The sequence below is a fragment of the Apis florea genome, unplaced genomic scaffold, assembly GCF_048593485.1.
Source record: "Apis florea isolate Af1SG1 unplaced genomic scaffold, ASM4859348v1 contig_37_pilon, whole genome shotgun sequence".
Classification (NCBI taxonomy): Eukaryota; Metazoa; Arthropoda; class Insecta; order Hymenoptera; family Apidae; genus Apis; species Apis florea.
The window spans coordinates 2,376,570-2,393,753 of NW_028256861.1; the positions used below are offsets into that span (position 1 = coordinate 2,376,570).

At 24.7% G+C, this 17,184-nt stretch overlaps 2 protein-coding genes across 21 annotated transcripts in view; both read left to right on the forward strand.

Moving 5' to 3' along the window:
* Positions 1 to 1,093: 1,093 nt before the first annotated feature.
* Syt20 (synaptotagmin 20) lies at positions 1,094 to 13,166 on the forward strand. Of its 10 annotated transcripts, none has more exons than XM_086916071.1 (10): positions 1,094 to 1,135; positions 2,591 to 2,735; positions 7,309 to 7,428; positions 8,518 to 8,606; positions 8,688 to 8,819; positions 9,767 to 9,994; positions 10,850 to 11,002; positions 11,128 to 11,248; positions 11,327 to 11,499; positions 11,574 to 13,166. In XM_086916071.1, the coding sequence occupies exons 2-10, from the start codon at positions 2,594 to 2,596 to the stop codon at positions 11,778 to 11,780; spliced, it is 1,365 nt and encodes a 454-aa protein (XP_086772197.1). In that variant the 5' UTR covers positions 1,094 to 1,135; positions 2,591 to 2,593; the 3' UTR covers positions 11,781 to 13,166. The 10 variants fall into 10 exon arrangements, with proteins under 10 accessions (XP_086772197.1, XP_086772204.1, XP_086772195.1 ...); XM_086916078.1 differs by having other exon boundaries at positions 1,095 to 1,135; positions 9,821 to 9,994; XM_086916069.1 differs by lacking the exon at positions 1,094 to 1,135 and adding an exon at positions 1,612 to 1,850.
* Positions 13,167 to 13,363: 197 nt separating this feature from the next.
* The window catches only part of Wdr62 (WD repeat domain 62), a 129,975-nt gene continuing 126,154 nt past the window's right edge, over positions 13,364 to 17,184 (forward strand). For all 11 annotated transcript variants that reach the window (XR_015294747.1, XR_015294746.1, XR_015294745.1 and 8 more), the window contains exon 1: positions 13,364 to 13,520. The gene's annotated coding sequence lies outside the window, so the exon portion shown is untranslated. The remainder of the gene's footprint in view (positions 13,521 to 17,184) is intronic.

A 17,184-nucleotide genomic window follows, 5' to 3' on the forward strand; every position in this document is an offset into this window, starting at 1 on the left:
TTTTATTTTTGTGTTTCTTATTTTATTTTAAAAAATCAACTCTTAAATTTTTACAAACACCTATGATCAAATATAAACAATATACAAATACAAAGTAGAATCATTATTTGAATACTTTAAAGACAATTCAAATAACTATCAAGATATATAAATAAATAACTTCACAAAAGAAATTCACTAACATCTCTCCATTGTTTTTGATATAATTCTAACTATATAAAAAAGATGTTAACATTTTAAAAACTAAAATATATTATTTTGTTTCTTCAAAAAATGTTTCCTATTATATGTTTAATAATAATCAAAATTATAATACGAGACCACATAATTGATGACAGTTGATAATAGTCAGTGATAATTGGTAAAAAACATCTGATCGTTTTTTTAATCATTTAAAAAAACTTGCAAATTTAAAGATTTTAAATAAAAATTAATTATTTTTATAATTATTAATTAATTTTTATTAATTATTTTTTTAGTATAAATGTTCTCTTTAATGATTTCTATTATTATTAGATATTTTTTTCATATTAGTATTAAAAATGTTTTATGTTCTGGAATTGAAATTATATATTATATACTTATAAGTTTCTTAATGAATTGCAAAATGCAAACATATCACTGGCCTATAAAAATATACATTCGCATAACTGAAACTACGCTCATTAAACATTAATTCGTTCGTATAAACGAGGTTCTACTGTACCTAGTTACATAAAATTATAAATATAACAAAAAAAAAATATTTATTATAAAATGCTATTAAACTTTTAAATATATTTTTTTTCAAAAACACAGTTTTTTAATATTTATGCAATTCATTGATATATAAATTGTAATTATTCAATGTTATTCTATTATAATACTTTCTTTGACATATTTAAATTAATAAAATTAAAGTATAATGATCAAATGAATTTATTAAACATTAATGAAAATTTGTCAAAAAATGCAAATATGAAGCGAAGAAAATTTTGTTGAAAAAAACGTACAATAACATTGTCTATATGCGTTCTATCGTCAATGCTGTTGATAGAAAACGTGGACACATGCATGAGACTATACATGTTATCAGTCGTAACCCACAGTTTCCTCGTTGAACATTAAGGTTTACTACGTATAACGGTGTAATACGGTAAAATGTCTATCGAAGAAAACTTTTTCATTACTTTCTAAAATTTCATCCTATTTTATTCGAAATGTTAGATAAATAAAACGATAAATGTAAATCCTTCAATTGTTTTCGTTCGAAATTGAAAATTTATATATTTAGCGACGCATAATAGTTAGATAAGTCATATATTTAAATAAAAAATTCAAAAAAACATTCTTATATGTCTATGAAACTCGCCTTCGTGATTCACACGTTGGGGACACCTGGATCTTTTCCAAGAATCATGAATCAGATTTGGAAGAAATCGGATGAGTATCACCAAAATAATAGTTTTATTCATGTGTATTTGAATATTCTTTTTTTCCATCGTTTATAGAATCAGAATTGAAAATTCTCCGTTGTTTGGGATATTCGTTTAGTATGCATTAAACGTAAGTCGCGCACCGCCAGCTACCGGCGGACTAGGCAGTGTCGTCGTAAGTTGGAGAGGGGCACGTAGATAGCACGTTACTCGTTCTTCGTTCTATGCAGTCGCGTGTAATATACGTTTGTCGTTCATCGGTAGTTGACGAGAGCGCTTAAAGTCGTTGCTTTGGTTTGCGAAGGACATTCGTACCGATTAGTCGTCCTTTCTCGGTTTACTTGTCGTTTTTTTTCGATACAGCTCGTAAATGTTACCTAATTTAACCTAACACTATCAAACTTGTCTCACGTTATGAGACTGTCTCTTGGTCGAGTGAGTATTTCAAAAATTCATCGAATATCGATCGAATTACAAATTCGATACAAGATCGACGTCATGACTGCGAAAAAAAAAAAGAAAGAACAAACGGTGATTTTAAAAAAAAAATGTTACATAGTTAGGATACGTGATATTGAAAAAGAAGAAAAGCACAGTCGTTGATATAGATAACGTTATTCATAATAGTTTTTCGCTAAAAATAGTGACTTAACTTAAGATAAAACCGTTAATTCGGTTGGTATCAGCCATATGCCATTTTTCTGGTGCACTCGATATATATGTTTCCTCTAACAGGTGCTTTATCCCGATACGGTTGAAAAACTACGCAAGTGCAACGAGTAAAGAGAAAAAAAAATTGAAGCGCAGCGGTTTTATTCGACTCAATGTGTACCTATATATGTGTACTTCTCTGCATTAGGAATCCCCTTCCATTTTTTTCGAACGGATAAAAACGAGCGTAAAAAGCACAAGTGTTTTCTACTCGCATTAACATACCATATTTTTCGTATATTCCTCTAACATAAGAATTGTACGGCAGATGAATATGACGTAAAATGCAAATATGAGTAATTTTCTTGTTTTTCATCCGTTATAATGTTCTGAATATGTGAAAAATATTTCAATTATCATATATATAAAATATAAATTAGAAAAATTAAAAATTGAAATAACGAAATAGATTTTATCAGATTTTATAGTTTCAATATATTTGTAGTAAGTTTGAATATTTCCAGTGAATGGTGCACGATGAACTTTTTGGCCCATGGGGCCGAATACTCATCATAGTGGTGATAGCATTAGTCGTCGTCATTATCTTGCTCGTGATCGCCTGTTATCTAATGCCAGGATGCCTTGGATACGAATGCATCAGGAAACGAAGTAAGTTTTATTATGATGAATTATTAAATTATATATTGAATAAACTTGTTAATTTATTGAAGACATTGATTTAGTATATATAATGCGTTGTAAACTAATTGATCATTATTGTAAGTACTACTATTTATTTGCAAATTGTTACAAAAATACAATTAGATCATTTATTATATCATATTTATGTATATGAATATTATTTAGTTCATTATAGATCATTTATTATCAAATTAATGTTAATCTATCCAAGAGATGAAAAATAATTTATATAAATAAATAAGTTAGCCAGGATTTTGTAACTTGAGAAAGATTCATTTGTAATAATTTCACGAAAATTATCATAATTTGTTAAGTATAGTGCGTGTAATAATTCAAAGACAATCATGTGAATTTATTCTTTTATTACAAGGTTTTCAGTTTTATTCTAATTTTCTTATTTTAAATTTCTTGTAATGTGTATACATAGTCAAAGAAAATATTTCTTTTTAAAAATCATTTGAGAAGCGTACATGTAAACACTGTACATGTTTTAATTTCCAGTGTGAGAAAATTCTGTTCGCAATAGCAATCATTTAGTTGAATTCCAACGGCTCAAAGTGTGTCATTTGTTGCAAATCCTTCCAAATATAGAGCGAAATTCTACGTGGCGGTAACCTTTGTCCTACTCGTAACACAAGGATTCCTTTAACGTTACGCGATATTATTTATGATTTATCGATATCATTAAATTGAAAATATTTTAGCTAATAACATTATAATTACGAATTCAATTTTTAGCATTTTCAAAACTCTACTAATTTGATTAATTACTAAAATGATATTGAACAGTAACAAATTCTTTGTTTGAGATTTAAATAAAAAAAAAAAAAGTAATTAAGTTAAAAAAACATGACATTTTCATAAGAATATTTTAATTTTGTACGGTGTAATTGTTAATTCATTTGTAAAAATATTAAAATAATATTTTTAAAAACATAAAAAGTTATTGCCTATTTGATATCTTTATTCTACTTAAAGAATACAATATATTTTTTTCGATTTTTAATTTTCAATTTTTATAGCAAAAGATATATTTTATTTGTTTGTATGATGAATATACTCATTATTACTCTAGAAATGATTATTTTCTCATGACAGACAAATTTTTAAAAATTTAATAACTAAATATCAATCGATATTTTTATTTAACTATTAAATTTTGTGTTTTTTTTTTTTACTTTTAGAATATATTCCAATATAAATATTCCATAGATATTCCACGAATATATTAATACTCTGATGTTATATCTAATAAACTATTATATCAATATTAATCTGTTTTTGAAAGAAGCGACATTCTATATTCTACATCTTCTTTAATTATAAAATTAAAATTAGTCGAGTGGAATATGATTGTATCTGATCAATAATTAATTTAATTAAATGAAAATTCACCCATGATATACATATATGTGTAATTAATATAATAATATATAAATATAAAAAAATAATAATTCTTCACAAATTTTAATGCAAAAGATACTTTCAAATTAATCGAAAACTTTCAATTCACTAAAATGTCCGTTAAATAGACTGTTTCATTAGCTGTTTAAATTTATGTAAGGCAATTGGTGCTAGTCATCTTTGTGTTGATTAAACGCGTCTGGCAACCAAGCTAAGTAGTAATATTTAATTTTCTCGACACGTTTAAGAACTCTGCTTCCGTGCACACGTGCGTGTAGATGAAACGCGTGCCGAGAAAAAATAATTTTGTCCTGTGTATATATGTACGTTTCGCTTTTGATATCTTTCAAGCCCTTTGACGCGCATGCGCTCGTTAATATCTTGATAATCGCTCGTTTTACCGGATGCTCGCGTTTGTCCACTCGCGGAACGATGCTTGATGCGTTACGATTACTATGTGGAACAGTGATTTTTCACACGCGTTTACACATAAAAAATGATAATAATGTGGGAATTATTCAAGAAATTATTTCTTTCCTATGTGCATATTATTAAAGTGCGTCTATATTTAAATAGATCTATTTATTTAATAAACTATTCTGGAACTGTCAAGGTTAGAATAAAAAAAAATATATGTCATATTTTATAAAACACATTAAATAACATTAAATAAATGGCTTATTTAATGAACATTTAGCGATAAATTTTAAAGTTGAAAATAATTTGAAGAATATTTTTCAATTGTTTTTGTATTAAAATTTATATAAAGAATTGATATTATTAAAAATTATTATTTTTCTATGTTAATTATTATTTTTATGGATAAATTTTTAAAAAATAAAATAAGTATTAATCAAAATATAAAAGAAAACTTTGTTGCATCATAATAATAAATTTTTTATAATGAGACTCAATATTTTTAGTATTAATATAATGAATTTATTTGATTAAGCTCTAATTATTATTTCTTATCATGAAAATGAATAAATTACATTGTTTTGCAGAGTAATTTTATCTTTTATATCAACAAATATCTTTTATATTATTTTAATGATTTATTCAGATGAATGAAAATTTTATCTGAAAACTGTATCTCTTTTCTATTTTTAAAAATTCATTAATGAAAAAAATATTACTGTAACTGGGTTATTTTACTGTGTTGCATTTTATTATATTGAAATCAAAATCATTAATATTAAACTTATAAATTATTTATGGCTTTTACATGTATGTATGTTACCTGCACCATTAATCACTAAAGCTATATTTACATTAATTAATTTTTATATCAATAAATTGTGAAGCAAATTCACCTCAAATTGTTCAAAATCACTGCTATAAATTAAAATTCAGTTGGATAAAATAAACTGAAAACAATTTTGTAATTTGTTAAATATAAACATAGTATAACTACCAGTATTAAAAAAAAATTATCAAAAGTTATATTATTAATCTTGGAAAAAAGGAAGAAAATAATATTTGAAAATCGTTTTGAATAAAAATAAGAATTTTTATTATGTTAATTTCTATTATATCATTTTTAAAGAATTAGATATATAATTATTATCTAGAGATAATTATTATCTAGATATTTTAACACATTTTTTTAAATGAATGTTGCATCAATGCAATAGGATTTAAAGAATATAAAGAATTAAGTTGATCTAATCATCTTATATCTGTTTAAATTCTCCAACTAAGCCAACTTGAATAAAAAATTGCATTGTCCTAGTGCTTATTTTTATCCCTCTCAAATATAAATAATAACAAAATTATAATTCGTCGTATAACATTGTATCATAAACAACAATAATACAAAATGAAGATATGCACATTTTAAATCAATATCTACATTAGAGAACAATTTTTTCACCTGAAACAATATTTATGCAACAAAAAGCTGTGTCTTCTCTGAAAGGAAGGAAACTTAAATTCCTGCATCGTGCATATACGTAGTTGATACATTACGCCATTGTTCGCACAGTTATATTTATACACACATGCAAACGATGTTTCCTTCGTTTCCTCCGTGATATTACGTAATTAGGTATGTCATCCTACAAACTAACTGCATATAACTTTCCAAGCGCCTACGGAAACGTCCATCCGCACAGCATCAAAGAATTTTCTTCTTCTTAAAAAATTTCAAATGTTTATGCACAATAAATGTGCAAAAAGCATATAACATCAATGCTTAAGTTTTAACGATTATCAATTATCGATATATTCAATTATCGATATATTATTAAGATATTGTTAACGATATATCGAATTATCGACAACATATCAATATTATAAATATTTGTCGATAATAATATCGATAATTCTTATGATTTATGCACGTGAAGAGTACGTAATATTAGCTATTAATAATGATTATTAACATGTAATTAATAATAATATATGTATAATTATTATGATAATATAATACAAGTTACAATGAATTACAAATATTTTTTCCAAATTCAATGATGCATCGATGAAAATTTACACGCAAAAAATCTGCATGTTACACGATATTATTAGCGCATATTTTTTTCGTATTTTATTCTTGTCAATTTAATGATAAACACTTTGTTCATTATTTAATTATTACGTTTTTATATATACGAAAATTTTTATTAAAGTCAGAATTTCCTTGCAAATAGTATTTTTATCATTCACTGTACATTTTTAGAAAATACGAACTTAACTTAATTTGAATCTTCCATGTATAATTATTATTATTATGATTATTTTTATTATTTGAAAATCATGTAAATCTTATTTAACATAACATTAATCGTTTATGATTAATTTTTTATCTCTTCACCTCTTATACGAGATGCAAATTTATATGCGTAAAATAACATAACATTGATGACAATATAAGAATAACAATTTAAAAATAAGAAAAGTAGAACAAAGTAGAAAATTATTCTTAACTGATATTCGATAAAATGAATATAGAAGATAAAAAAATATATTTATAATGATTTTATTTTTTGAAGATGTTTAAAAGTTGAGAATGATAAATAATACTTTAATCCGAATTGTTGTAGAAATTAAACTATAATATATTTAAATAATGTATAGTAGATTAACTAAAGTTGCATACATTACAAATTGCAAAGCCAAGAACAACTCTTTTTTGCAGAAAGAGAAGCAAAAAGTGTGCCATTATGTCTGAAAGGCAAACAGAATGAAAATGTGAAGTTGAACGATGTCAGCTACAGATCTTGGAGATTGGGCAGCCTCTACGAAGGCAGCAGCAATGGTAAAATTATATAAAATTATATTTTATAATATTGGTCAAAATTTTATATATACTGAATATATTAAATATTCTCAAATTTTTATTTTTTTATCAAAATAAAAATTACTTAGTTGATTGTCGCACTGTTTAACTATTTAACTATCACAGACTTATGTCCAGCAATTGGAATTTCCAGTTTTTGAGACATGCATATTTCTTTGAAAATTTAAAATTTCCTAGTATTTATTGTGAATAGCATAAAAATAAATTATTTCTTGTTTCTGGTCATTTTTTTTTCTTTCGATATTTGACTGAAACACATCGAAGCATTTTTATAAAATATTAATTCATTCTATTTTTTATAACATATAAATAAAATCATTAAAAATGCAACAATGGACATTACAGTTCTGTTCAATAAATGTATGATAGATATGTAAAATAGTATTATAATAGGTTATTGCAAATAAAGTAACCTAGTCTTAATATAGTTTTATTGACAATAGTATTGATTAAAATTGAACTTATAATTTTAGTATGAAAAATCAAAAATAAAAATAAAAACAAAATTAAAATTACTGCAATTGATCGATTTAATGGATTGTTATTAATAATTCTTTCATTTGTATTTTATGATTATATTTTTCAATTGTAATTTTTTATACTAATACAAATTGTTTATCTCTTTAATGCAATTTTTTTTATTAATAGTTCTATTAATATATATAAAATATATATATATGTATGTAAGAAATTATTTAAATTTAATATTAAAATAAAAAATGCGTAATTTGTTTTTTTATAATAGAATAATTGATAAAATAATATTGAAATTTAAAATTGATATAATTGATTAAAATAAATATAAATATTGTTCAATATTGTCTATTTCATGCAATAATCTAATATAAAGTAATCTAATGTAAAATGCAAATATTTTTTATAGTTATATATATTATTAAAATCCATTTCAAAAATCTATTTTCTCTAATCCTAACCTCAATTATCATTACTTACTTCCAATATCATCAATTAATTTTTATTATTTACTAATTTAAAAGTAATTAACATGACATTCGTTTCATTATGATATTAATAAATATTACACAGGTACGATCGATGAGAATGCAAGTCCAAACGAGAATTCCTATAATTCCAGCAACGCTCAGTTTGGTTTTACCGATACCTCATCCACCCTGGTAAGTGCCGTTATCCGTGCTAAATTTCATTTTAATTACGTGAGCTTCCTCGTTAACTTATTCAAGTGTGACACGTTACAGAACTTGGTGCAAAAGGATAAGCAAAAAGCTGAGAAGAAACAAAAAGAATTCCCCACTGAATTGACAATAAGCTTGCAGTATCTGCCGCCTTGCGATGAGACTATTACCGGTAAACTCGTTATCGGTGTCGAGGTATTATTCTTTGATCTGATCGTTGCTTTACATTAATTCAGAATGGAAATCGAGTTATGAATCTTTAATGAATCGATTATTGTAAAGATTTCTTTCGATTTATAATGATAAAATGGGATAAAAAAAATATATATAGATAAGAATATGTATATATGCAATAAAAGCGTCAACTCATTGTCATTAAACGTATATATTGATTAGACAATGTATATACATTAATTTAATGTAAATGTATTCATAATGTAAATGTAATGTCATAATCAAATGTAAACTTTGATTAGTAAATACATATATTTTCAGATCTGATTTAAAATGGTAAAAATATACGTAAAATAAAATGATTGGCTGATGTATTGCATATATTTTGTTCGTTCAATTAATTGTAATGTATATTAACATGATATATGTAATGATACAATTAGGATTGTTCGTTCGATACAAATTGATTCAATATTGGAAGAAAAATAATTTATTAAAATAATAATGTTGATTATCAGGATAAAATCTATTAAAAATAATTCAGTAATTTAAAGATATTATTTAGATTTATTTTAAATTTAGTTGATATTCTGATAATCTGTTCAAGAAAATACATGCATTGTCTAATAAATTAGGAATAGTAAACATTTTTATATTAATATTTTTACTTAAATTTTAGATAAATGATTATTAGATAAATAAATATTGAATAACAATATATATATATATATATACTATACTATACATTTATTACATTTTAAATCTTTATTACATATATAGTATTCCTCCCAAAAATGTACATAATTTAATTGCAGATTCAAACGTGAAATAATTTCAATCAATTTTTTTCTTTGCAAAAATTATTATGTGAAAACTGATTACTACCGCCTTTTATGTATTAATAAGATGTAGCATTATTGAATTGAAAATATTTATCCTTATATCTTTTTAATAAAATCAAACTTCAGAGTTCAGTCAAAGAGTTCAATAATGTACAGGCGTTATCTGGTCTTCCTCCAAAGCAATACAATTGTACGTTGGAGCCATACGTGACACTAAACATTACGAAGCAATCGTGGAATCATAGGAAACGACAAAGGCTACATAGTTTTCGAACAAGAAGTATGAGGCATACGGCGAGTCCCCTTTTTAAAGAGGCGTTCGGTGTAGCGAACGTAAGTCCTCAGGAAGTTAAGGTATATACAATTTTGTTTATTTTATTATTATTGTATTTAATATAAGATTTTAATATATTTAATTATATAAGATAGTATATGTACAGAAGTATTGTACGTGCCTCTTAAGTATATTTTTGAACAAAAAATAATTTAAAAATTTTTAAACAATTTTAAAATTCAATAATATTTCCTCATTAAATGGTTTTTGAATTTTATAGATTGTTTCGTAATTACTAACTGAATATTGCTGGATGATTAGCAAGAAACTATTCCATATTGTTAAAAATTAATATAATAATATAATATAATAATGTAATAATAATATAATATATATAATATATGTAGGGTGTTAGTATTTTGTGAAATATCTTTAGAAAGTTAATATATTTGTGAAATATCTTTAGAAAGTTGATTTTAAAGATTTTATAAACACGAGAAATTCATATAAAAATATCATTTACTTTTAGCTTTCTATATATATATACACATATATAATATAAATTAAAATTATTTAATCAGTAATATAAATTGTTATGTATTGTCTGCAAAATTATAATAATAATATAATAATAATTCAATAATAATATTTATTATTAGAAAGTGGATATCAAAAATCAATGAAAATAATTAAATAGCAATTATTACATTTGAAAATATAAATCAAATAAATGAAAAATCATATAAAATAAAATTTTTAACATGTTTTTTATAAAGTATTTTTAATTATATTTATGAAGGAAAAATATTGAGTAAACAGCATAAAGTAGCAATTATTTTAGTCAAAAATATTATAAATGTATAGTTAAAAGTAAACATAATATTTATGCATAGTCTACTTATACTAACTATATCTAACTCATTTTTTTTTTCTAGGAATGGATTCTCGACTTTATGGCATACGATCATGACAGATATGCTAATGACACGGAATTGTGCAGCTTGAAAGTATCCATGAAGGAAGTGAAGCACGTTCTACAGAGCCCGGAAATTCATATGTTCAATTTCAGGATGAAACCATCTAATTTGGTACTGCTATAAAATATGCATATTGCATATTTCAATTTTTTTTTTTTACATATTTTTAATATAAAAAAAAATAATAAAGAAATAAATAAAGATAATTATAAATAAGTTATTTCTATATGTTACAGGAATTTGGAAACATTTTATTAGGTATAAGTTATTTACCCACAGCACAGAGACTAGCTATAAATGTAATGAAAGTACGTGATGTCAAGTTTACACCACCAGTGTCGAGTTTAAACAATTTTAGTAAGCATTACATATAATTCACATCCTCGCATTTTCTCTTCCACTTGAAAAGCTAAGTTTATTATTTGGAATTTTCAGATTTTTATGTTAAGATATTGATGATCAATGGACGAACTGGACATCGAATAAAAAAAAAAAAGACTAAATCTGTCATTGCGAATTCACAAACAGAGTTCAACGAAACTCTGACATTTGACGTATTGTATAATCAATTAGACATTGTGCAATTTCTTGTCGTACTATGCAGCAAAGTGTGTATTAATTTTAATGATTTTAAATAACAATGAATGAATTAAAATTTAGAATGATTAAAAAATATTTTCAGGCTGTACCTCTTGATATTGTTGCGAGTATTATGGACCATCCGAGTGATAGTGAAGATTCATTAACATCAATTCAGAAATCAAATAATATTTATATCGGTAAGGTTGCGTTAGGAAAAGGAGTCAGAGGTTCGACAGAAAGATTACACTGGTTTTCTATACTTCAAAATCCTAGAAAATTAGTTAGTGTATGGCATGTTTTAAAATAAATAAAAAATTAGGTCGCAAATTTAAATTTTTATGAACATGAGTACAATAATAAAATTAAAATAAAAATTTGTTTCATAATCATATATACTTTAGATTGAATTTTCTTTTTTTGCATATCGTGTGCATTTTGTAAATTTTTATAGATTTATATTTTCTATAAATGTATAAATTTCCAAAGTCTAATAATAACTGAAATTTTATCATTATTAAAGGAATAATAACAGAAATGCAAAAGATAATTCAACGTTATTGCTCAATTTGTATATGAATAACGTTATTGTTGATACCATTTGAAGATAATATTGCTATTGCTATTGAAATTATATTAAATTTGATAGTATTATAAAGTAACATTGTGTCTACTTTCAAATATTATTAAATATATTATTAAATAAAATTTAGTAAGATTTTATAATATATGATACTATTCCTAATGAAAAATTTCTGATCAAAAACAATATTACAAAATTCTTTATAAATATTCTAGTTTTTGAAATGTAAAATACTATGATATAAATATAAAATAAATGTGAATTTATAAAGAAATTAAAATTATTCTTTTAAATATTTAAAATTATTTAATATCTTGTTTATAACTTTATTGATATTAAAATTATATTATTTTTTTACTTTTTTTTCTAATAATAAACAATTCAATTATTTTTGCCTACTTGCAATCACTTTAATATTTTATTGTATTTTATATTTATACCATAATATTTTAAAACTCGAAAATTATAGTATTTTTTAAAAAATTTTGAATTTGTTTGAAAACTTTTTATCAGGAATAGCATTAGAGTTTTCAGTATTGCTGAATAATTAGTATTATATTTTTCCATGAACATTTCTTCTCGGATAAAGTTATTTACAACAGTTAAAGTGCCATACATAGGCGGCCAATATTTCAAAGAATATATAAGTTCAGATCAAAAATAAATTGCAAAAAGTATAAAAAATCTTATTCATTCGCTTAGTTTTTTCGTGTACCTGAATTTTAAATTTTTGTTGTTATTTTTGATATTAATTTCAGTACAAATTTTTAATATTCAATATCATATTAGTTTCAAAACATATTAATTTTTAATAAATAGTTTATTGGTTCATAAAAATATTGTTATATTTTGGGCAATAATGTTAAATTAAATATTGTGTAAGAATGTATAAATATACATATAATATATACTTCTATATTTATTTCATAATTTAATAATAATATATTTTCATATAAAATCGCAACCAAAGATCATGAAAATTGTAAATCTTTTAAATATTGTGCTATTTTGTTAATATGAATTGTTAATTGAATGTTATTTAAAATTAAATAGAATAAATAATATATATCAATTAATTATATTTATTTAATTGGTATATGTGTTGTATAATTACATGTAATGAGTTTAGTTAATATCCATCTTATCGTTTTAAACTTTTATTTAATTCTACAAGAAAACAAAGAGAAAAGAATACATTTAAAATTTGGCGCGATTAGGAATGCTAACTAAATAGTTCCGATATCGTTAGTAGAGGGCAGGAGTGTCGCTTTGATTCGTCTCGTAGCAACGTCGAAGAGAAGTACCCGGCCAGTTAGCTTCAGTCTGTTTTCTGACTCTGTGAGTGTGTTGTGTTCGTCCTCGTCGTGTTCAAATTATTTCGTTATCCCTTTGTCTGTTGTGAGTTTTGTTCTATCCATTGCCTAAAAAAAGTGTATCGTGTACGAAAATCTGGACATTCATCGAATGGTAAGTAATTAAATTATTAAATTATATCAACATCCTGCTCGGTTCCCTGCAAGTCAGAGAGCGTTACGTTGGAAATGTAACCTCCAAAGGCGCTCGAGGTCCTTCCACGTAGAACGATACATATTTGATGTAGCTATCTTTCTCGAATTTTGTTGTCGCGTCGGTATCGCAACGCGTTATCGATGATTTAGTAATACATAATACGATAATAATCAGCAACTGGCTTTGTAAATCGTATAATCTGTATTTAAAAAGGACGAAATATATATATATATATATATATTTATATATATTATTATATATAATATATATATATGTATATTAAAACCGTTTCTCGCGGTAATGTCAACCGTTTTTGAAAATCGCCCAATAGCAGCGCTTAGATTCTTCGTTTGAGATATTTGAAAATTCTTAATGTCGATTTTTAATTGCCATATTTTCTGGAAAAATTAATTCTTTTACGATCGATGCAACGCCTCAATAACATTGTTTGTAAGCAGATTTTACAGAAATTTTCATAATTTCACTAAAACCATTTCGTCTTGGAATGATTCGTCTTTTCTATTCATGTGTTGTGCTGTCAGATTATAAAAAAGAAGAATGGATATATCCATTCCACTTGCAGTATCAATCTTCAGTTTGATCTGTTCGTCCCTTAGCCACATCGCTACCCTCTGTCCATTTTACTATAACTAAAGTGAATTTAGAGACGAACCCGCCCTAGGCGTCGGTTCGTCCGTAATCCCTTTTTCTTCTGTTACTTCCCGCCATATCATTTCATGGACTCTTCGAAAACATTTCGTAATATTTTACTATACGATATTGTGTATATACTTTCGCAGTAATCTTAATCAGGCATCTAAGATTGCTGTCGGTAACGAGACATAGTGCCAAGGAAAATTACGACATAATCGGATACCGTTATCGAAATTGCGTGCAATTAACGTGCTTCTGAACGGTTAGTAAACTTATATTAATTTATTATAACGTGTATGATGCTTTCTCTATTCGATTATACGGAAATTTACAAATAATATATACGAATATTTAATATATATAGTTCTTGAATTAATCGCTTATAAATTACAATTGTACATTTTTTAACACTTAAAAACATAAACATACACGTAGAATCAATTTTTCTTAAATTTATTGTGGATATGAAAAAATATAGAATTCATTTTAATTCGTTTTTTTATTATTTAATCTACTTTATCGTATTTGTGTTATAGCAGGCGTTTGATTTTTCATGTATTGCAAATCAAATTGTTTTTATTTATTTATCTCCGAATATAGCTATCAGTTTTTGTTTGTATTTATAAAAAAAGAATTAACGATCAAAATTCATTTAAATTCAGTATACATATATATAATATATATATATAAATGCATAGCGTGGCAATGTTAACTTTTTACAGGTTAATGATTTTTCAATTTGAAAAACGAGATTTTGCATTGAAATGCATATTTTTGTGTGCATATTATGCATCTTTTTTTTTCTTAGCTTGTAGCAAAAGAAAAAGAAAAATAATGCGTAATTCTCTATGTAATTTTTAAGAGTGTACATAATTAATACTTGACGAGAATTGTTCAGTTTAAAGACACTGTTGCACAGCTGACGATTGATGCCGAAGAGTATCGGCCAGGTAACTCGATATTGCATGTATTATCGATATTCGAACGCGGTACATGTTTAAAGACTATCGTTCCTAGAAATTTATTTAACGATGCTGCGGCAGATTTATACGTGCTGCAATTGCAATAGAGTATATGTAGCAGTTAATAAATGTATAAATATTTCATCATAATGTGTTGCATTAATTAATATTTGCTTTGGATTCTTTTTATAAAAAAATTATAATTTAAATTTTACATATTTACACGCTTTCGTAGAATTGTATACTTATTTATGAACATGCTTTTACTAATTAATGTAAATGTTTACTGACATACTTTAACATTTAACAATATCGTTTTTTATCAAAATTATTCAAAGTTTATTCCAAAAGAAATATAGATATTGAAATATAAATATAGAAATTTGCTATATTTTTCGCTTTTACTACGATGTCAGTATAAATAGTAACATATTATAAATTCATATGTTTATTTGCAACTTAAATTACGAATATATTTCATTTTCCAGTTTTTTTTTTAATAAACTGAATGATTCATAATGATATTCAAAATAATAATTTAAAGAATGTTTGACAAGTATTTCAATATATTATATATATTTTTCAATATAAATGTAATAAAAATAATTAATTAATGTTATTATTAATATTATAAAAAATAATAATTTCTACACCTCCTATTTGAATTTTTCTATAAAAACAAATAATCTAATTTTTAATTTGGAAATTATTTTTTAATGAATGCGATATGCGATTGATAACAAATGAAAAAAAATCAAAGATACAAGATGTTACTAGCAAATTTCATCGAGATATTTTTATACAAAAAGTTCTAGGCAAATGCATCTTATTTTTTATTTCAAATATTCATATAGAATTATATATACTTGTCATACATTTCACATCAATAAAATGAAACTTTATAGTTTAATAACTTTACTTAGTTACAACAGGATAAGAAAAACTCGTCAAGACTTTTAGTTTTGTGTAGTTAACAGTGGGAATTGAATTTGCAAAGAACGATTGACAGCGGTGTCACGCGCGTTTCTTCGTCCAGAATGCTCGATTTCCCATCGGTTTTTCAGAGCTGGCGTGCATTTTTTCGGGCGACCAGCTAAACTATCCAACAGGCGGCCGTACTTCATTGTCATGCAAATGATTTTTGCGTAATCACGAAAGCGATCCAGACGTGCCCGTTTTGTACACAGATCTGTGTGCCGTACACGTGCATGGGAAAAAGATACCGGAATGTCCACGCGTCCCTCGATCTTTTCTCTGCGTATTTCAATTCTCTGCTTCGCTTCTGGCCACTTTCCTTTTCCTGCTACCGCTCGCATCCCAATCCCTCGCCGCCATATTGGCACGTGACTTCCTGGAAAGCGGTTATTGTTTAAATGGCGCTTGTTACAAAAGTTTTTCTTAATTCTAATTATTCTAAATACTTTAATGGTATTTGTAAGAAGTTACGGTGAAATTTTATAAATATTAATTAAACGTTTTTTCTTTTCTACTATCCTTTGATTGAAATAGATTTTGATGAAAAGGAATATGTTGAAGATTGTGTTAACATGTAAGATTTGATAATTATTGATAAAATTTAGTTTCATGGATTTTTTTATACAAAAATTATAAGTTTTATATAAGTTTCTAGTAGTAATTTATTATGAATATTGTAAAATATTATAATATCTAGTGAAAAACATTTAATAGCATAATTTTTATAGAAACATGAAAATATTTAAAATAATAGAAATAAATACACGATAAATATTCATACATTTTTCGTTATTTGCGATATAAATTTTTTAATTTAAATTCAATAAGAGGCAAAAATATGAAATATGGTGATATATGCGCGATAAATATTACAAATCTTAACAAATTTCAAATTTTAATTTTTGAAATTTTTGCAATAATCTTCTAGTTTGTAAAAAATTTAAACACAAACGCAATTATTTATATAAATTATTGTTTAATTGGACTTCAAAATGTTTAAGATATAAATACTATTATTATTGTTAAACTTT